The sequence below is a fragment of the Sapajus apella genome, unplaced genomic scaffold (genome assembly GCF_009761245.1).
Source record: "Sapajus apella isolate SASKATOON/1434 unplaced genomic scaffold, GSC_monkey_1.0 scaffold152, whole genome shotgun sequence".
Lineage (NCBI taxonomy): Eukaryota > Metazoa > Chordata > Mammalia > Primates > Cebidae > Sapajus > Sapajus apella.
In genome coordinates, this window is record NW_022437092.1 from 1,564,387 (window position 1) to 1,586,597 (window position 22,211).

The 22,211-nt window shown below is 53.3% G+C and overlaps 1 protein-coding gene across 2 annotated transcripts in view; it reads left to right on the forward strand.

Annotated features, from left to right (window-relative positions):
* Positions 1-19,694, forward strand: part of ZSWIM4 (zinc finger SWIM-type containing 4) — a 33,325-nt gene extending 13,631 nt beyond the window's left edge. The window contains exons 6-14 of one of the 2 annotated variants that reach the window (XM_032265928.1): positions 727-894; positions 2,212-2,562; positions 4,644-4,781; positions 5,139-5,393; positions 7,239-7,374; positions 12,188-12,342; positions 13,781-13,944; positions 16,517-16,598; positions 17,782-19,694. In XM_032265928.1, coding sequence (XP_032121819.1) covers positions 727-894; positions 2,212-2,562; positions 4,644-4,781; positions 5,139-5,393; positions 7,239-7,374; positions 12,188-12,342; positions 13,781-13,944; positions 16,517-16,598; positions 17,782-18,641 — 2,309 coding nt within the window. In that variant the 3' untranslated portion in view covers positions 18,642-19,694. The remainder of the gene's footprint in view (positions 1-726; positions 895-2,211; positions 2,563-4,643; positions 4,782-5,138; positions 5,394-7,238; positions 7,375-12,187; positions 12,343-13,780; positions 13,945-16,516; positions 16,599-17,781) is intronic. The other variant, XM_032265929.1, reaches the window with a different exon arrangement.
* The last annotated feature ends 2,517 nt before the right edge of the window (positions 19,695-22,211 follow it).

The following is a 22,211-nucleotide window of genomic DNA, read 5'->3' on the forward strand; positions in this document are numbered from 1 at the left end:
ATGTTGGCCAGGCTGGTCTCAAACTTCTGACCTCAAATGATCTGCCTGCCTCGGCCTCCCAAAGTGCTGGGTTTATAGGCCTGAGCCATAGCACCCAGCTTTTTTTTTTTTTTTTTTTAAAAAGGCTACGGCACCCGGCATTCCCTGGTGGTCTCCCATCCAAGTATTAACCAGGCCCGACCCTCCTTAGCTTCTGAGATCAGACAGGCGTGTTCAGGGTGGTATGGCCATGCACCTTTTTTTTTTTTTGAGATGGAGTTTTGCTCCTTTTGTTCATGCTGGAGTGCGATGGCACAATCTCAGCTCACTGCAACCTCCACCTCCCAGGTTCAAGCGATTCTCCTGCCTCAGCCTCCCAAGTAGCTGGGATAACAGGCACCCACCACCACACCCGGCTAATTTTTTTTTAATATTTTTAATAGAGACAGGGTTTCACCATGTTGGCCAGGCTGGTCTCAAACTCCTGACCTCAGGTAATCCACCTGCCTCAGCCTCCCTAAGTGCTGGGATTACAGGTATGAGCCACTGCGCCTGGCCCTCTAATCCCAAACAGGCTCTGTGCCCCAGTTTGCTTGCCTGTAAGGTGCAAAAGCTATGCACTGCAACTTCTGAGGGCCAAGGTGAAGGGTTAGCAGATCATCACCTGGCACAGAGTAGGCACTGTGGAAGTGTGTGCTGCTGCTGCCACTGTTGGCAGGAATATTAAGGCTGCCCCTGCCTCCTCAGGGGCCCTGTGGGTTTGCGTCGTCCTGAGCCCCCACTGCAAACCAGAGGAAAGGGCAGGCTGGCTCCAGCTGCTCAGCAGGTGGGACAAGCTCGACGTGTGCCCACTGGAAGAGGGCAACTACTCCTTCGACAGCTCCAGCCTGCAGCCCACGGTGGCCCCCAGCCCAGGTAGGAGAGAAGGGTCTTTACCATGTACCCCCAAAACCATCACCACTAACTATGGCCCCACTTCCCATCATAGTGCTCTTCCCAGGAGAGAGAGGGAATGGGGCAGAGCAATGTGGACCCCAGTCCTTGGCTGTTCTCCCAGGACTAATCCCAACTTGTCCAGCCCAAAGAGAGTGAGTGCTGAGGGCAGGAGCAATGGCAGCCCAAGTGGGCAAGTGAAGTAAAATACTTAAAGCACCTGCAGTCCTGGGCTGGTCTCCTGGCTTGGCCTCTTACTAGCTATGGGAGCAAAGAGGGTGAGAAAGGAAAAAAAGACAGGAGGAATCAAACAGAAAGGGAAAGTGAGATACGGAGGAGGGAGACACGAGTGAAGAGAGGCAGAGATGGATGGAGAGAGGAAGAGAGGCGGAGAAGACAGGAGGGAAGAGAGAGAGAGATCGAGGAGGGAGGGAAAGAAAAATAGCAAGCACAGGCTGGGCGTCGTGCCTCACACCTGTAATCCCAGCACTTTGGGAGGCAAAGAGGGGCAGATCGCTTGAGGCCAGGAGTGCAAGACCAGCCAGAGCAACATGGTGAGACCTCGTCTCTATAAAAAACACAAAAATTAGCCACGTGCAGTGGCACGCGCCTGGAGTCCCAGGCAGGAGGCTGAGGTGGGAGAATCGCTTGAGCCTGGGAGGCAGAGGTTGCAGTGAGCAGAGGTCGTACCACTGCACTCCAGACTGGGCGGCAGAGCGAGACCCTGTCTCAAAAAAAAAAGAAGAAAAATAGCAAGTAGGAAGAGAGACAGGCAGTTAGTTTTTTTCCATTCATATGATGGGGCTGTAATAGCCCCTAACACATACACACATCCTTTTTGTTTTTTTGAGACAATCTTGCTCTGTCACCCAAGCTGGAGTGCAGTGACGTGATCTTGGCTCACTGCAACCTCCGCCTCCCAGGTTCAGGTGATTCTCATGCCTCAGCCTCCTGAGCAGCTGGGACTACAGGCGTGCACCATCATTCCAGGGTTACTTTTAGTAGATGGGGTGTCACCATGTTGGCCAGGCTGGTCTCAAACTCCTGGCCTCAGGTGATCCTCCCGCCTCGGCCTCCCAAAGTGCTGGGATTACAGGTGTGAGCCACCATGCCCAGCCCACGCAGCCATCTTTGAAGGTCTTTGAAGGTATCTTTCAAGGACTGGGGAGATGATATATGCCCATAGCTTTGCCCAGGCCTAACCCCAAGTTGGCACGTGGTGGGGCAAGCTGGCCATGGCTCAACTGCTCTAGGGACCCCTCTCCCCGCCACTGGGCCATGTTGGGTGCCTCTCTACAGGCTCGGAGGAAGAGGAAGTGGTGGCAGCCACAAGTCCCCGCTACACGGTGTTTGGCCGCGCCTTGCTGGCTGGAGAGCTGCACTGGAATGACGCCCACCTGCAGAGGATCCTGGCCAGTGACTCCTACAGCTGCAGCCTTACAGGCAGCGTGGGTGGGGACAAACCAACTTTCGACCCCCAGGGCCGCCCACTCTGGCTGGGAGAACCTTTCCCCACCGCCTGCGCCCGTGTGGACACCCTGCGTGCCCATGGATACCCCCGCCAGGCCCTGCGGCTGGCAAGCGCTGTCGTCAACACGCTCCGACTGCAGCTTCGGCATCAGCTAGAGAGCTACAAGCAGCAGAAGAAAGGTGAGCACGAATACGGTCCGCCTGAGCCGTGCACAGGGACTCACACCTGTGATCCCAGCTCATTGGGAGGCCGAGGTGGGAGGATCGCTTGAGGCACCAGTTCAGCATCAGCCTGGGCAACATAGTTAGACACTGTCTTTACAAAAACTAAAAAAAAAAAAATTAGCTGGGTGTCATGGCTCACACCTGTAGTTCCAGCTACTCTGGAGGCTGAGGCAGGAGGATCACTTGAGCCCAGGAGTTCAAGGCTGCAGTGAGCTATGACTGTGCCACTGCACTCTAACCTGGGTGACAGAGCAAGACCTCGTCTCTTAAAAAATAGTTAATTAGGCCGGATGTGGCGGCTCACGCCTATAATCCCAGCACTTTGGGAGCCTGAGGCGGGTGGATCATGAGGTCAGAAGTTTGAGACCAGTCTGACTAACATAGTGAAACTCCGTCTCTACTAAAATACAAAAATTAGCCGAGCATGGTGGCACATGCCTTTAATTCCAGCTACTCAGGCGGCTGAGGCAGGAGAATCGCTTGAACCCTGGAAGCAGAGGTTGCAGTGAGCCAAGATTATTGCACTACTGCACTCCAGCCTGGGTGACAGAGTGACAGTCCGTCACAAAAAAAAAAAAAAAACTGAAAAATAGAGACAGGCACGGTGGCTCACACCTATAATCCCAGCACTTTGAGGGACCAAGGCTAGAGGATACTTGAGCCCCAGAGTTCGAAACCAGCCAGAACAACATAGTGAGACACTGCTACAAAAAATGAAAAATTTTAAAAATTATCTGGGCATGGTGACGCACGCCTGTAGTCCCAGTTTCTCCGGAGGCTAAGGGGGCAGGATTGCTTGAGCCTGGGAGATTGAGGCTGCAGTGAGCTGTGATCCCACCACGGCACTCCAGCACCACAGAGCGAGACTCCATCTCAAAAAACAACCACACAGGCTGGGCATGGTGGCTCATGACTGTAATCCCAGCACTTTGGGAGGCCAAAGCAGGCGGATCATGTGAGGTCAGGAGTTCCAGACCAGCCTGGCCAACATGGTGAAACCTGGTCTCTACTGAAAAAAAAACTTTTTTGTAAGACAGAATCTCACTCTGTCACCCAGGCTGGAGTGCAATGGTGTGGACTCAGCTCACTGCAACATCCACCTCCAAGGTTGAAGCCTCACCCTCAGCTGGAACTACAAGAGAGTGCCACCACGCCAGCTAATTTTTGTATTTTTAGTAAAGATGGGGTTTCACTGTGTTGGCCAGGCTGGTCTCAAACTCCTGACCTTGTGATCCACCTGCCTCAGCCTCCCAAAGTGCTGCAATTACAGGTGTAAGCCACGGTGCCCGGCCTACTGAAAGTATGTTTAAAATTAGCCAGGCATGGTGGCGTGCACCTGTATTCCCAGCTACCAGGGAGGCTGAGGCATGAGAATTGCTTGAATTCGGGAGGCAGAGGTTGCAGTGAATCGAGATCGTGCCACTGCACTCCAGCCTGGGCGACAGAGCGAGACTCTGTCTCAAAAAATTAAAGGCGTCGCAACGGGAAGCAAGAAAAAGAGAAAAGAGAGGAGAAAAAGGGAGGGGGGAGGGAGAGGTGGAGGGAGAGAGAGGAAGGAAGGAAGGAGGGAGGGTGGGAGGGATGGAGGAAAGACGCCTTCAGATGGAACAGGTCACTAGTTATGGAAAAACTTCATACGGGTCCTTGGGGGCCCTAAAGGCTATTGGAGCTTTATCTTCCGAACGGTGGAGAGGGATTAAGGACAATGAAGAGGAAACGGCACTTTGATTGGGTGTTTTAGAAGCATCCAGTGGCCAGGCATGGTGGCTCACACCTGTAATCCCTTTGGTATGATGAAGCAAGAGGATCACTTGAGGCTGCAGTGAGCTATGATTGACCCACTGCACTCCAGCCTGGGCAATAGAGCCAGACCCCACCTCAAAAAAAAAAAAAAGATGAAGGTGACCATTGGGTGGGCAGGTGGTGGGCATTATGGGGCTAGGCTGGGTGGCAGGTAGGTCAACAAGAGGAATACCCCTCCCTCCTAGAGGCTTGGGCAGGTGTGTGGGCATTGAGCCCCCTCTTTCCACCTGCAGAGCTGCTCCAGAAAGGCTCCACCTGCATCACCAACACGGAAGGATGGGTAGGGCACCCCCTGGACCCCATTGGCTGCCTCTGCAGGGCACTCCTGGAGGCCTGTCGCCTGGAGGAGGAGACACTTACCCTTTACTCAGGTACGAGGGGGACTCTTGCAGGAGGTGGGACAATCCCCGCCTCATTGGCCACGCTCCCTGGCCCAGTACCCCTATTAAGTAGCCCCCAGACTCTCACCCTTGGCAGTGCCTCGACCCTTGACTACCTCCCCTGGCCAGTGCCACGAGCCCATAGGCTTAGCTTCTCCCAAAAGCGAGGCCACCACAGGCCTAGCTGCTGCTAGAAGATGCCCCCCCACCAACTCCGTGAGTGCTAGGAGCTTCCAGACTCCCTCTGAAGCCCACCCTGCGCCCAAGTCTCCATGCTTGGGGCCAAGGGCTACAGCAGTCTTAGGTAAGGGGATCCGTTTCCAGCAGCCCCGGCCCTGTCTCCCCCAGACACAAGCCCCGATAAGCGGAAGGTGGCCTACCAGCACGTGCCTGTGCCCGGGAGCCCTGGAGAGTCCTACTTGGTGCTGGCGCTGGAGGTGGCACTGCTGGGGCTAGGGCAGCAGCGGGCCCTGCCAGAGGGGCTGTACGCCCAGGACAAGGTGGTTCGCAACGAGGAGCAGCTGCTGGCCCTGCTGGAGGAGGTGGAGTTGGATGAGCGGTTGGTGCAAGTGCTGCGCAAGCAGGCGGGGCTGCTGCTGGAAGGTGAGGCCCCGCCCCTAGGCCTGGCTGTTCCTGAAAGGTAGGGTCCTGCCCCTGCCCCTGTAGCGGCCTGGTGGCTGCAGGATGGGAGGCCCCGCCCATCCCCGCCCCTGGCCCCACCTCCTGGTCCACACTGTCCACTCGCACCTCGGCAGTTCCTAAAAGGAGAGATCTGCCGGGCGCGATGGCCCACTCCTGTAATCCCAACTCTTAGGGAGGCAGAGGCAAGAAGATAGCTTGAGCCCAGGAGTTCGAGACCTGCCTGGTCAATATAGCAAGACCCCGTTCTCCACAAAAAGGAAAAAAAGAAAAAGGCCCCAAAAAAGGAGAGCTCCAGCTATTGTTACCGCTCCGTAGTGCGTGCTGCCCCCCAGTAACTGCGGCGTGTGGTGAGGCCACGCCCCCTTACCTCCCGGGAGCCAATGAGCCAAGTGGCTGATGATAAAGCCAGGGCGTCCCACCTTCATCCGCAACTTATGCACCGCCCCTGGCTTGTCCTGCGCCTCATTGGCCCCGCCCATGCCCTGGCTCTATTGGCCTGTGTGTTATGAGGCTCCGCCCCCTTAGTGCTGCAGGGAGCAGCTTGGTCCTGCCCCTTCCAGGCTCTCTTTGATAATTGTACTTGGTGGTTTTGGCCATTGGCTCCACTCCCCAAGGCAGGTGCAGCCTCTACCCTCCATCCCCACCTTGCATCCTCTGGCGCCACCTCGCATTTGAGTCTTGCTCCACACCTGGGAGTGTGCCTGGAGTCTCCTCTTTTCTATTCTTTTTCTCTCTCTCTTTTTTTTTTTGACAGTTTTTGCTCTGTCGCCCAGGCAGGAGTGCAGTGGCTGGACCTTGGCTCACTGCAACTTCTTCCTCCCGGGTTCAAGTGATTCTCCTGCCTCAGCCTCCGGAGAAACTGGGACTACAGGCATGCACCACCACACCCAGCTAATTTTTTGTATTTTTAATAGAGGCGGGGTTTCACCATGTTGGCCAGGCTGGTCTCGAACTCCTGACCTCAGGTGATCCGCCTGCCTCAGCCTCCCTAAATGCTGGGATTACAGGTGTGAGTCACGATGCCCAGCTAATTTTTGTATTTTTTTTTTTTATTTTTTATTTTTTTTGAGATGGGGGTTTCACCTTGTTGGTCAGGGTGGTTTCGAACTCCTGACCGCAGGTGATCCACGCACCTCGGCCTCCCAAAGTGCTAGGATGAGAGGCGTGAGCCACCATGCCCAGCCTATTTTTATTTTTTGCGACAGAGTATTGCTCTTGTTGCCCAGGCTAGAGTGCAATGGCATGATCTTGGCTTACCATAAACTGCCTCCCGGGTTCCAGCAATTCTCCTGCCCCAGCCTCAGGAGTAGCTGGGACTACAGAGCATATGCCACCACTCCTGGCTAATTTTTTGTATTTTTAGTAAAGACAGGGTTTCTCCATATTTGGACAGGCTGCTCTCGAACTCCCGACCTTAGGTGTTCCGCCTGCCTCGGCCTCCCAAAGTGCTGGAATTATAGGCGTGAGCCACCACACCCAGCTAATTTTTGTATTTTTGATAGAGACACGGTTTCCCCACGCTGCCAGGCTGGTCTTGAACTCCTGAACTCAAGTGACACACCCACCTCAGCCTCCCAAAGTGCTGGGATTACTGAGCCATCACACCTGGCCTCCTCTGTTCTTTGGATTACCCAGTGCTTGTCTCAGTCTCAACCCTGAACCCCTTCCCCTTGGGATCTATGTAGCCACAGCCCCTCTGCCCAGGGGCCAGCCCACCTTCTACTTAAAGCCTGGGGTCTAGGGAGACCTGGGGAGGGCCAGAGGTGAGCCCCCACTTGGGGGCTGAGCTCAGGCTTGTTCCTGCAGGGGGTCCCTTCAGTGGCTTCGGGGAGGTGCTGTTCCGGGAGAGCGTGCCCATGCACACCTGTGCCCGCTACCTATTTACCGCACTGCTGCCTCATGACCCCGACCTGGCCTATCGCCTGGCGCTGAGAGCCATGAGGTGAGGATAGGCGGCCGTGGGGGGGGCCTGGGGGACGAGGGGCGGGCATGGGAGGGGAGCTCAGAGCCCCACCCTTCCAGCCTGAACTCACAGCCTAGTTTAGTCTCCCTCACCCTAGCATTTGATGATGCCATGTGCTTTTCATTATTTTTTACGGTTTTTTTTTTTTGTTTTTTTTTTTTTGAGACAGAGTTTCACCCTGTCGCCCTGGCTGGAGTGCATTGGTGCGATATTGGCTCACTGCAGCCTCCACCTCCTGGGTTCAAGCAATTCTCCTGCTTCAGCCTCCCGAGCAGCTGGGATTACAGGCATGCACCACCACAACTGGCTAAAGTTTGTATTTTTAGTAGAGACGGGGTTTCACCATGTTGGTCAGGCTGGTCTCAAACTCCTGACCTCAGGTGATCCACCCACCTTGGCCTCCCAAAGTGCTAGGATTACAGTTGTGAGCCACCTCACACAGCTGTGCTTTCTATTATTAAGTATAAATGTGTGCTTTTTTTTTTTTTTTTTGAGATGGTCTGGCTCTGTCACCCAGGCCAGAGTGCAGTGGTGCAATCTCTGCTCACTGCAGCCTCTGCCTCCCAGGCTCAAGTAATCCTCCCTTCTCAGGTTCCCGAGTATCTAGGACTCCAGGCATCCACAACGACACTTGGCTAATTTTTGTTTTTGTTTTTTGAGACAAAATTTTGCTCTTGTTGCCCAGGCTGGAGTGCAACAGCACGATCTCAGCTCACCGAAACCTCTCCTTTCCAGGTCCATGCAATTCTCCTGTCTCAGCCTCCCAAGTAGCTGAGATTACAGGCACATGCCACGATGCCCAGCTAATTTTGTATTTTTAGTAGAGATGGGGTTTCTCCATGTTGGTCAGGCTGGTCTTGAACTCACAACCTCAGGTAATTCGCCTGCCTCAGCCTCCCAAAGTGCTGGGATTACAGGTGTGAGCCACCATGCCCAGCCTAGTTTTTATATTTTTTGTAAAGATGGGGTTTTGCCATGTTGCTCAGGCAGGTCTTGAACTCGTGAGCTCAAGGGATCTGCCCACCTTGGCTTTCCAAAGCTCTGGAATTACAAGTGTGAGTCACTGCACCTGGCTAAATGTGTAATATTATTTTGAGTTTGAGAATATTCACATGAAGCTGGGCACGATGGCTCACACCTGTAATCCCAGCACTTTGGGAGGCTGAGGCGGGCAGACCACCTGAGGTCAGAAGTTCGAGACCAGCCTGACCAATATGGTGAAACCCTGTCTTTAAAAAACTAAAAAACTAAAAATAAAATAAAAAGAGAATATTCACATGATACATGAAAAGGTACACAAAGCTGAGATCTTTTCTAGACAGGTTTATCTCGGCCTACCCAGATCCCTCCGGAGGCAAGTAATGTTACCACTTCTGTATTTATCCTGCAAGAATTGAGGTTTCTGCAAACCCATAATCTGGAAGTTGAACTCTGATCCTCCTTTTGTACCAGTAGTACATCCTGCGTGTATTCTTTGCTCCTTTTTTTCACTGAGCTTTGCATCTTACAGGCTTTGCCATATCACACAGTAAGTGAATCGGTTGGAAGCTGATAGACACTTACACCATTTCCAAAAAAAAAGGTGGGGGGGCAATGAATAACCTGGTTTTCATTTCTCATGTACACCAGCAGATCACAGAAGGAGAATATATAAAGGCCCACTCGGTTGGGCACGGTGTCTCACGCCTGTAATCCCTGCACTTTGGGAGGCCAAGGTAGACAGATTACCTGAGGTCAGGAGTTCAAGACCAGCCTGGCCGATGTAGTGAAAACCCATCTCTACTAAAAATACAAAAATTAGCCAGGTGTGGTGGTGCGTGCCTGTAATCCCAGCAACTCAGGAGACTGAGGCAGGAGAATTGCTTGAACCCGGGAGGAGGTTGTAGGGAGCCAATATCTTGCCATTGCACTCCGGCCTGGGTGACAAGAGCACAACTCTGTCTCAAAGAAAAATGACCAACTCGATAATAAGCCATGCCCAACAAGGTGAAACCTATTCCACACCCTCTGAAACCATCCTTCAGAGGTAACCCGTAAACAATTTGGGAGCCAGTCTGGTGGTACACACCTGTGGTACCAGCTACTTGGGAGGCTGAGGAAGGAGGATTGCTTGAGCCCAGGAATTGAAGGCTGTGGTGATCTATGATCCCACCTATGAATTGCCATTGCACTCCAGCCTGGACAACAGAGCAAGACCCCATCTTTCTCTTTTTTTGTTTTTTTAGAGACAGAGTCTCACTCCATTGCCCAGGCTGGAGTGCAATGGCAGGATCATAGCTCTTCACAGCCTCATATACCTGGGATCAAAGCATCCTCCCACGTCAGCCTCCCAAGTAGCTGGGACTATAGGCACTCATCACCACGCCTGGCTAGTTTAAAATTTTTTTTGGTAGAGATGGGATCTCATTACATTGCCCAGGTTGGTCTCAAATTCCTGGCCTCTAGCAACCATTCCGCCTTGGCCCATCTCTTTAAAACACACACACGGACCAGGCATGGTCACTCATGCCTGTAATCCCAGCAGTGTAGGAGGCAGAGGTAGGTGGATCACGAGGTCAAGAGATTGAGACTATCCTGGCCAACATGCTGAAACCCCATCTCCAGTAAAAAAAAAAAAAAAAAAATACAAAAATTATCCGGGCATGGCGGCGCACACAGTGCACGCCTGTCATCCTAGCTACTTGGGAAGCTGAGGCAGGAGAATCACTTGAACCCGGGAGGCAGAGGCTGCAGTGAGCCAAGATCGCATCACTGCACTCCAGCCTGGGCAACAAGAGCAAAGCTCTGTCTCAAAACACACACACACACACACACACACAGAGAGAGAGAGAGAGAGAGAGAGAGAGATATCAAGAGTTTGGAGTGTTTTTCCAGAATATTTGGAAAGAACAACACGTAAGAGCCAAGATTTAGACAACAGATTTTTCTATGCAAGGCTTTTTTTCTCAGCAGAATGCAGCTCATGGGGCCTAATTTGGCCTACCACCTGTTTTTGTACAGCCCATGAGATAAGAATGGTTTTAACATTTATAAATGATTGAAAAAAAAATCAAAAGAATATTTTGTAACACATGAAAAATATATGTGATTCACATTTCAGTGTCCAGAAATGGTTTCATTGGCTCACAGCCATGTCCATTCATCTGTGAATTGTCTGTGGCTTCTTTGGCAGGGCAGTGACAGAATTAAGTCATTGAAATACAGATCAGTGGCTAGGCGTGGTGGCTAACATCTATAATCCCAGCACTTTGGGAGGCTGAGGCAGGTGAATCACAAGGTCAGAAGCTCAAGATCAGCCTGGCCAACATGATGAAACTCCATCTCTACTAAAAATATAAAAACTAGCCAGGCACAGTGGCACATGCCTGTAATCCCAACTACTCAGGAAGCTGAGGCATGAGAATTACTTGAGCCGGGGAGGTGGAGGTTGCAGTGAGCCGAGATTGCACCACTGCACTCCAGGCTGGGCGACAGAGCAAGACTCTCTAAAAAAAAAAAGAAAGAAAGAAAAGAAATGCGGACGAAAGAACCTGCAAAACCCAAAATATTAGTGGTCTGACCCTTTTCAGAAAAAGGTGCTGGCCTCTTGTCTAAGTCCGTGACTCAATGACTCATATAATCTTCAAAACGAAGTAGCAAAATAAGTATGTTTACTCTCATTTTCCATCTAAAGGAACAGCAAGGAAGTTTAGGTAATATTTGGAATGAGGCTAGCCTTGAGTCCTATTTCATGCTGTTAATCCCATCATCTGGCAACTTTGAATAACTTTTTTTTCCTCTTTTCTTTTTTTTTGTTGAGACAGGATCTCACTCTGTCACCCAGGCTGGACTGCAGTGGCACTGTCAAAGCTCAACATAGCCTTAACCTCCCAGACTCAGGTGATCCTCCCACCTCAGCCTTCTGAGTAGCTTGGACTAGAGGAGCCCGCTACCACGCCCAACTAATTTTTGTATTTTTTGGAGAGACAGGGTTTCGCCACGTTGCCCATGCTGGTCTCAAACTCCTGGGCTCAAGCGATCTGCCTGCCTCAACCTCCTAAAGTTCTAAAATTACAGGCATGAGCCACCATGCCTAGACTTGAATAACTTTCTAAACACAAGACTGCATATATGGTGAGCCACTTAACAGTATAGCTTATAAGAGGGCTGACAGAAGAATCACTTGAGGCCAGGAGTTTGAGACCAGCCTGGGCAACATAGCAAGACCCCATCTTTAGGAAAAAAAAAAAAAAAGGCTGGGCACAGTGCCTCCTGCCTGTAATCTGAGCACTTTGGGAGGCTGAGGTGGGCATATCACAAGGTCAGGAGTTCCAGATCAGCCTGACCAACATGGTGAAACCCCATCTCTACTAAAAATGCAAGAATTAGCCAGGCGTGGTGGCACATGCACCTGTAATCCTGACTACTCAGGAGACAGAGGCAGGAGAATTGCTTGAACAGAACATGGGAGGCAGAGGTTGCAGTGAGCTGAAATTGTACCACTACACTCCAGCCTGGGTGACAGAGCAAGATCTCCGTCCAAAAAAAGAAAAGAGAGAGAGAAAGTTATGGTGACACATGCCTATAGTCCCAGTTGGGTGACGAAGTGAGACCCTGTCTCTAAAATAAGTAATGAATGTATCAATTAATAAACAACACTGCAGTGAACATCTTGCACATACATCTTCCATAATGGGCTCATCTCAGGGCTCTGCTGGCTGAAGTGGGGAGGCTGGGGCAGGCGGCTTCTCTGTCTCCTAGAAAGAATGAACAGCAGCCCCATCTCACCATGGTTCACTCTCCCCTTACCCAGGCTGCCCGTACTGGAGACAGCATTTCCTGCTGGTGAACCTCACCCCAACCCGCTGGACTCCATCATGAGCAACCGCTTCCCCCGCTGGTTCATCCTTGGCCACCTGGAGACCCGCCAGTGTGAACTGGCTTCCACCATGTTGACAGCTGCCAAGGGTGAGGCTGGCAGCTGTACCAATCCCTTTGTCTTCCTCCTCCATCATTTCCTTCCTTCCCTCTTAACTTTCCTACCTCCTCTTATCCTTTCACGAAGTTCCACCCGAATTCCTTGAGTACCTCCTATATGTACCGGGCACAGTCTCAGGTGCGGGGGATGTGGCAGGTGACAAAACTGGCCCAGATCCCCTGCCATGTGGAATTACATTCTGGTGGGAGATGAGAGCAATGCAGTGGCTGGGCACGGTGGCTCATGCCTGTAATCCCAGTACTTTGAAAGGCCAAGGTGGGGAGATCACAAGGTCAGGAGTTCAAGACCAGCCTGACCAACATGGTGAAACCCTATCTCTGCTAAAAATGCAAAAATTAGCCAAGCACAGTGGCGCATGCCTGTAATCCCAGCACTTTTGGAGGCCAAGGTGGGCAGATCACTTGAGGTCAGGAGTTCAAGACCAGCCTAGCTAGCATGGTGAAACCCTGTCTCTACTAAAAATACAAAAATTAGCCGGGCGTGGTAGTGGGTACCTGTAATCCCAGCTACTTGGGAGGCTGAGGCAGGAGAATTGCTTGAACCCGGGAAGCAGTGGTTGTAGTGAGCCAAGACCAAGCCTTTGTACTCCAGCCTGGGCAACAAAAACAAAACTGTATTAATAATAATAATAATGATGATGATGATAGAGGCTAACATTTGAGCAGATCCTTGCCATGTTAAGTCCTTGCCAAGTATGGGCCCACCACCCTGTGAGGTGGGTTCCATAAAATGGCCTGAGTGTTACCCATTTTACAGATGGGGCAGCCAGGGCACAGAGAGGTAAAGTGACTTGCTTAGGGTCACCAAGGACAAGGATTTGAACCCTGGCATTCTGGGTGTGCAGCCTATGCCCTTGAGATGAGGAGGGGAGGTCCACAGGATCCCTAGGTGGTTTTTTCTTTGTTTTTTTGTTTTTTTGAGACGGATATTGCTCTGCTGCCCAGGCTGGGGTGCAGTGCTACAATCTCAGCTCATTGCGACCTCCGCCTCCCGGGTTCAAGCGATTCTCGTGCCTCGGCCTCCCAAGTAGCTGGAATTACAGGCACCTGCCACCACACCCAGCTAATTTTTGTATTTTTAGTAGAGGCAGGGTTTTGCTATGTTGGCCAGGCTGGTCTGGAACTCCTGACCTGTGATCTGCCCACCTCGACCTCCCAAAGTGCTGAGATTACAGGTGTGAGCCACTGTGCCCAGCCCCCTGTAACAGGAAAGGGGCACAGAGGAGATAAGTGGCAGGGACAGGGGGCACTGAGGTCTGAATCTTCACAGAGCCTTTGCCCGGTGCACATCCCTCCACACTCACACATGTGCCCCTGGGTGGAAGGACCTGTGTGAACAGGTCAGTGGTGGTTAGAGGCTGGTGCTGGGGTGTATCTGACGGTGTCCTCTGTCCCTCCCTTCTCCCAGGAGACCCCAAGTGGCTGCACGCGGTACTGGGCTCTATCCAACAGAACATTCATTCTCCTGCCCTGCTCTTCAAGCTGGCACAGGATGCCTGCAAGACAGCCACCCCGGTGAGCGCCCCACCGGACACCACGCTGCTGGGTATCGCGCTGGAGCTGGGCCTGCAGGTGAGGGCCGCCAGCTTGGAGCCAGGCCTGAGTGTGAGCTGCACCTCCGGGAGCACGGGCTGAGTGTGCCCTACTTCCCTGGGGGCGGGGCATTTGCATGAGCTGTTCCTTTGTGGCTGGCGCCTGAGTGAGAGCCACTTCCTTTGGGGCGGGGACTGTGAGTGAGCCACACCTCCGAGGGCGTGGCCTGAGTTGGGCCACTTCCTTGGGGTCGTGGCATGAGTGAGCCACTCCCCTGGGAATGGGGACTAAGTGAATCGTGCCTCTCAGGATGGGGTCTGCATATGAGCCACACCTCTGCGGGTAGGGCCTGAGTGTGAACCTCACCTTTGGGGTCGGGGCCACAGAAGGGTGAGGTCTGTGAGAGTGAGGGAATGGGGTCTCCAAGAGGGTTGAAGCCTATGAGTTATTAATAGAATTTGCCTATGGAAGGTACTGAGGTTTAGGAGAGAGTTGTCCCTGGAGTGGAAATGTAAGGCCTGCAAGCTAGCAGATGGATCACAAGCAGAATCTGGGGGTGGGGCCTGGGAGTGATGTGCTATTGGTTAAGAATCATGGGAGGATAGGTTTGAAGTCGAGGGTGGGGCAGAGCCGACCAATAAGAAGGTTCCTTGGGGGCGGGGCCTGAAGAGGACTGCCCTCTAAGGAGAGGGATTCACTACTGTGAGGCCAGGTTTGGGGAAGGTCTGGAAGATGAGACGCCAACTCTAGGGGTGGGGTCTGTGGTTGAAAGTCCTGTTTGCGGCCGGGCATGGTCGCTCACACCAGTACTTCAGGAGGCAGAGGCGGGCGGATCACGAGGTAAGGAGTTCAAGACCGACCTGGCTAACATGATTAAACCCCCATCTCTACTAAAAATACAAAAATCAGCCAGGCATGGTGGCCTGTGCCTGTAATCCCAGCTACTTGGGAGACTGAGGCAGGAGAATCACTTGAATCTGGGAGGCAGAGGTTGCAGTGAGCCGAGATCAGGCCACTGGACTCCAGCCGGAATGACAGAGCAAGACTCCATCTCGAAAGACAAAAAAAAAAAAAAAGTCCTGTATGCAGAGCCTGCGATGGAATGTCTGGGTCATCCCCAAGGGCCGAACAAAGGGTGGTCCTGCAGAGGCAAGTCTTGAGTGCTGCCTGCTGGAAAGGAGTTATCCGTAGGGTGTGGGCCCCATGGGACCTGTAGGAGGGCAGGGTCTGCGGGGATAGACAGGTAAGGGACCTGTGGGGGCAGGGCCTCAGAGGGTGGCAGAAGTTCACTAAGAAGATAAGGAATAGGGTCGGGCACAGTGGCTCATACCTGAAATCCCAGCACTTTGGGAAGCTGCGGTGGGAAAATTGCTCGGGGCCAGAAGTTTGAGATTGATCTGGACAACATAGTGAGACAAAAGTCCCGTCTCCACAAAAAAAACTTTAAAAATTAGCCAGCTGTGGTGGTGCACCCCTGGTCCCAGCTCCTCAGGAGGCTGAGGCAGGAGGATCGCTTGAGGCCAGTTTGAGGCTGCAGCAGCAAGCTATGATCATGCCACTGCAAACCAGGTAACATAGCAAAAAGACCCTAACTCTAAAATAAAAAACAGGAAAGATAAAAGAAAAAAACTGGGTCCAGGCGCTGTGGCTCACACCTGTAATCCCAGCACTTTGGGAGGCTGAGGCGGATTGCTCGAGGCCAGGAGTTCAAGATCAGCCTGGCCAACACAGTGAAACCCCATCTCTACCAAAAAATTAGCTGGGCATGGTGGCAGGCACCTGTAGTCCCAGCTACTTGGGAGGCTAAGGCAAGAGAATCACATGAAGCCAGGAGGCAGAGGTTACAGTGAGCCAACAGAGCACAACTGCACTCCAGCCCAGTCGACATAGTGAGACCCTATCTTAAAATTTTTTTAAAAAAAAAGTTAAAAAAATTGAGGACTTTCCCAGGTAGAACAAACAAGGTCCCACAGGTGCAGAATGGGCCCTGGACAGCCTCCTGTGGAGTCATTGTGGCATGGGGGCAAGACAAGGAGTTTTCAGAGAAGACCCATGAGGTAGGAGCTTACAGGTGGGCACCTGTAATCCCAACTACTCGGGAGGCTGAGGCAGGAGAATTACTTGAACCCAGGAGGTGGAGGTTGTAGTGAGCCGAGATCGTGCCACTGCATGCCAATCTCGATCTCAAAAAGCAAACAAACACCAGGAGTGGTGGCTCACGCCTGTAATCCAAGCACTTTGGAGGCCAAGGTGGGTGGATCACCTGAGGTTGGGAGTTCAAGACCAGCCTGACCAACATGGTGAAACCCCGGTCTTAAAAAAAAAAAAAGTAAAAAAACATTAAAAAATAAAAATAAAAAAGCAAACAAAAAAAACAGAACAACAATCCTATGAGACAGATACTATTTTACCTCCATTTTCTTTTTTTTTTTTTTTTTAATCTCCATTTTCTAAGTAGGAAACTGAGGCCCAGAGAGTTGAGATCACATATGCAGGTTCACTGGAAAGCCTTAACCTCCAAGTGTTTCTGGGCTCCTCCTTCTCCCAACGCCCCTCCACAGGCCAGCCCAAGACTCTGGCTAACCCCCTTCTCCCCACCCCTACCCTGCAGGTGATGCGGATGACTCTGAATGTAATGACCTGGCGACGGAGGGAGATGGTGCGCTGGCTGGTCAGCTGTGCCACAGAGATTGGTGAGAGCCCCTATTCTGGTTCTGCAGAGGACACTGAGAGAACCAGGCAGACAAGAAAGAGAGAAGCAGCCCGGCGTGGTGGCTCACGCCTGTAATCCCAGCACTTTGGGAGGCCAAGGTGGGAGGATCACTTGAGCCCAGGAGTTCAAGAGCAGCCTGGGTAACATAGTGAGACCCCCAACTCTACAAAAAACTAAAAATTAGCTGGGCGTGGTGGCATGTTACTATAGTTCTAGGTGCTTGGGAGCCTGAGGCAGGAGGATCGCTTGAGCCCAGGAGGTCAATGCTGCAGTGAACCATGATCTTGCCATTGCACTCCAGCCTGGGCGTCAGAGCAAAACCTCCTCTGGAAAAAAAAAAGAGAGAGAGAGAAGCAAGCCAATCATGGTCACATACCATAGTCCAAGCCACCAGGGAGGCTGAAGTGGGAAGATCACTTGAGCCCAGGAGATCGAGGCTACAGTGAAATATGATTGTGCCACTGTACTCCAGCCTGAGTGGTGGGGTGAGACAAGGTCTCTCAAATTTTTTTTAATAAAAAGAGGGCTGGGTGCAGTGGCTCATGCCTGTAATCCTAGCACTTTGGGAGGCCGAGATGGGTGGATCACTTGAGGTCAAGAGTTTCAGACGAGCCTGGCCAACATGGCAAAACCCCCTCTCTACTAAAAATACAAAAAATGAGCCAGGTGTGGTAGTGTGTTCCTGTAATTCCAGCTACTTGGGAGGCTGAGGCAGGAGAATCACTGGAACCCTGGAGACAGAGGTTGCAGTGAGCCAAGAACTCGCTACTGCACTCCAGCCTGGGTGACAGCAAGACTCCATCTCAAAACACAAAAAAGGAAAGAGAAGCAGAGACTCTTCCCTGATTCCGGCCTGTGCCCAGGGCTTGGCTGGAAGGGAATGTCCGACCAGCCGATGGAGCTGGACAAGGGCCTAGAAGCTGGCCAGGCTACTGTGTCTGCAGAGAGCTGGTGGGGGCGGGTGAGGGGGTGTGCAGAAAGAGGTTCCAAAGCTTAGCCTTGTAGCACGTGGTTCCCACGTGGTCCAGCTGCGCCCTAATGATTTGGAAAGGAAGTTTCTGTTTAGCAGGGTGTGGAGGTAGCAGTGTCATGGTCAACCCACGCATACATGTACACGTCTCTGCCCCTCCTCCTAACGGGTTTCCCCCCTCACCTCTTACCAGGCCCACAAGCTCTGATAAATATCATGCAGAACTGGTATTCCTTATTCACACCGGTGGAGGCGGCCACCATCGTGGCCGTGACTGGGACCACACAAGCCACTCTGCTGCGACTGCAGCTGGACACGTCCCGGAGGGAGGAGCTCTGGGCCTGCGCCCGCACCCTGGCCTTGCAGTGCGCCATGAAGGACCCTCAGAACTGCGCCTTGCCTGCCCTGACCCTGTGCGAGAAGAACCACTCGGCCTTCGAGGCGGCCTACCAGATCGTGCTGGACGCAGCGGCCGGCGGCCTGGGACACGCCCACCTCTTCACTGTGGCGCGCTACATGGAGCACCGCGGGCTGCCGCTGCGGGCCTACAAGCTGGCGACGCTGGCCCTGGCGCAGCTCAGCATCGCCTTCAACCAGGACAGCCACCCTGCCGTCAACGACGTGCTTTGGGCCTGCTCGCTCAGCCACTCCCTGGGCCGGCACGAGCTCTCAGCCATCGTCCCCCTCATCATCCGCAGCATCCACTGTGCCCCAATGCTGTCCGATATTCTGCGCCGCTGGACTCTCTCGGCACCGGGCCTGGGCCCCTTAGGGGCCCGCCGGGCCGCCAAGCCACTGGGTGCCGACCGGGCGCCTCTCTGCCAGCTCCTGGACGCGGCAGTCACCGCCTACATCACCACCAGCCACTCCCGTCTCACGCACATCAGCCCGCGGCACTACGGAGACTTCATCGAATTCCTGGGCAAGGCCCGGGAGACCTTCCTGCTGGCTCCCGACGGGCACCTCCAGTTCGCCCAATTCTTGGAGAACCTTAAACAGACCTACAAGGGCAAGAAGAAACTCATGCTTTTGGTGCGGGAGCGTTTCGGTTGAGGGGCAGTGGGGTGCGTGGGAGTGGGGAGTCCTCTCGCCCCTGCGTCTCCCACCCCTCCTCTCCAATTAGGCCACGTGGCGTTTCAGTATTATGAAGTCAGGGAAGGAGCCCGGCTGGAGATGGGGAACGGGGAAGCGGCGTCCTGCCACGTGTGTGCCTGGGAGTGTGCGAGGAAGTGTGCAAGGCTCGAGAAGCAGAAGCCATACCACCTCCCAGAAGCCTGGAAGGGGTGTGTGCTTGGGCTGCTGGTATGACCCCCCTTTGGACACCCCAAAAGCAATAGGCAAATTCCCCTTACCCAGGACTGGCTTGGGCTCTGGGAGCGAGGCTGGGAGGCAGGACTTCCCAGAAATCAGCCCTCTGAGTCAATGTAGCACATCCTCCCCCGACCCCACCCTGGGTGGCCAGGGGTCTTCCCCCCCCCCCTACTGCTCAGGGCCCCCCCCCCCCGTGCCACCCTCAAAGTGGCTGCCCAGCCAGAACCAATGCCTCACCCCCACTGAAGAATTTGAAGAGGCCTCAGGCCTCAGCCTCATACCTCACCTCCCCATTTTCTTGGGCACCAGGGTCCCAGGGTGGGCTCAGGGTTGGAGAAGTCATAGTTGCCCTCTCCTCTCACCTGCTAGTCACGGGACGTACAACTCAGGAACTGAGCGAGGCTCACACTGCCCCTCCCAACCCGGGGTCAGGGAACACAGACTGAGAGAGCCAGAGACCCCGCCCTCGATCTGGAAAGGAAAGAGACCTCCCTCTTGGCATTTTTCTGACTCTTTCCCTTTTTCTCCTCCTGTCTGTCTGCTTCGCCCTTTATCTTACTCTGTTTGCATTGTTCTCTGCATTTACCTGCCTTTGTTTCTGCACCTAAGTCCTTGCCCCCTCTCTCTTTGGCCATCCTTCTTTTCTACCACCTTGACCCAGGGTGGAGAAGGGAGACCATCGCACCCCCAGTCACCCCCACATCTTCTCCCTTCTTGTATATTAAGGACAAAAGATCATGTCATTTTGTAACTTTTTTTCTATTTATTGAACCATATATATCCTTTTATCCTTTTGTGGGGTTTTTTTTGTTTTTTTTTAAAGATTGAACACGGCTTTTTAACTTTGAGACCGGGGTGCATCTCCAGAGCCACTCACACCCTCAACCCTGTTTCCTCCACACACACACACACACACACAAAATATATATATATATATATATATATTGCCTCATTTCTGAAGCGAGGGGTGGGATGAGAGGAACTCCTGGCTTCATTGCATGGTAATTATGTAAATTTTTTTTTTTTTTTTGGTGTCACTCAGTCGCCCAGGCTGGAGTGCAGTGGCATGATCTCAGATCACTGCAATCTCCACCTCCCGGGTTCAAACGATTCTCCTGCCTCAGCCTCCCAAGTAGCTAGGATTACAGAGTGTGCCACCATGCCCTGCTAATTTTTGTATTTTCAGTAGAGACAGGGTTTTGCCATGTTGGCCAGGCTGGTCTCGAACTCCTGACCTCAGGCGATCCGCCCACCCCAGCCTCCCAAAGTGCTGGGATGACTGGCATGAGCCACCGTGCCCGGCCTTATGTAAATATTTCAAAACAGGGATGGACAGCTCACCATGAGGGAACACAGAGCCGAATGCGGTACTGCTGTCATTTAATCGTCACGGCAGCTCTATGAGTCGGTAGGATTATCTTTTCCATTTTAAAGATGAGAAAACAGGTTGCAAAGTGGAAAGAAAGGACACACAGCTAGGATGTTTGATTCAGGACCTCATGGCACAACTGACCCCTGCCCACCCCTGGCTGCAGGGCCCTTGAACCCTGGGAAAGGCCACGATGGGGGATTGGGGGCGCCCTGTTTCCAGACACCAACATTGGGGGTCCTTGACTCCAAATTGCTGAGCATGGGAGACTGTGGGAGGTGTTGTGTGCAGCTGGATGGGGAAGACACCCCGATTAAAAGCGGGAACCTCAAGTTTAGACTCTACCTAGGTGGGCGGGGATCTGGCCAAAGAAGAAAAGCAGAGTGGGCGTGGTTGGGGTGGTGGCGCTCGCTGGGGGGCGTGGCCAGGGCGTGTCTGCGCCACTGAAGTGGCCTTCCAGTCCTCAGAGTGTGGAATCCAGGGGACGGCGAGAAAGCTCGTGGTTGTCTAAACGTCCCTGGCTCCCCGAGAAGCAATTTCCTCGGGGCCTTCTTGCCTTTTGGACGAATCGACGGACTGTGTCTGGGTCACTGTCAAGGCCGGGGCAGGAAAGAACAGAGGCTTCTCGGAGGGCCTGGGCCCGCCGCTAGAGGGCAGTGGGCTCAGTCGGGGGTGGGACTTCGGCGGCGCTGGGCGCAGCGATTGGCTTTTGGCACCGCCCCTCTGCTTGAGGAGACCAATTGGAGACGGCCCCACCTCCTGCCCCTCCACGCTTATTCCCGCAGGTATGTGCCGGCGAACCTGGGACTAGCCCGCGCCCCGTGGCGCCGCCTGGAGGTCTGGGACGGTGGAGGTGGGTGGAGAGCCTGGAGTGTACCCCCTTGTGGTCCCTGTGCCTCCAAATGTCACCTTTGGACCTGGGGGACCCTTTATTATGCCCCTCAGGTGTCACTGAGGTGTCATGGACCTGGGGCGTCACGCGGGTCCCCGCCACATCCAAATGTCCCTTAGGACCTGGGGTTTCCTTCATGTCACATCCTTCAAACCCAAGTTCCCCTCCAGCATTCTCAGATACCAGGCACCCCAAATCTGCCCCCGTGGGTCTGAGTAATTCTGTAGGTCCAAGTTGCCCCAAATGTCACTAGCTCAAGACCCTCAGGTCCTGGTTATCGCCACGTCACCCCTCAGGCTCAGCGTTTCCCTCAGGGTCACCTCACCCACCACCACTTCAGATCCGCTTCCATTCTCCCTTGATCAGTGATGTGGAAACCTCTCCAGTCTAGGGTTTCCCTCACCGTGACCCACAATCCAGGACACCCCCAAGGTTCACGCTTCCAAGCACAGGGCACCCTGCTGCTGTCCTCAGAGCAGGTGGGGCAGGGATGGGCAGGCAGGCATCCCGAGTGCCAGCACAGTAAATTCAGGCCAAGCAAAAGCTGAAACTCCAGCGATGGGAGGCAGGAGTGAATCACAGACCAGACCTTCAGGAATGAAGTCAAGGCAACTTTTATTTACTTCAACAACAGACATGACACACAGCACAATCTCTCCTCTCCCTCGCATCCCAAGCTTCTGTCCACGCCTACCCAGGGCGGGGAAAGGGGCAACGGCCAAGCCCCGATGACCTGGGGACTTCATTGTCCCTGCTTAGTCTCATCCAGAAAAGAGCCTCCTCCCATCTGATTTCAAGATAGTAGAGAGAGGCCAGGCAGGGTGGCTCACACCTGTAATTCCAGTGCATTGGGAGGTTGAGGTGGGAGGATGGCTTGAGGCCAGGAGTTCAAGACCAGCCTGGGTAACATAGTGAGACCCCTCCCCCATCTCTAACAAAAATTAAAATTAAAATTAGCCAGGTGTGGTGGCACATACGTGTAGTCCCAGCTACTGGGGAGGCTAAGGCGGGAGGAACACTCATGCCCAGGCATTCAAGGTTGCAGTGTGCC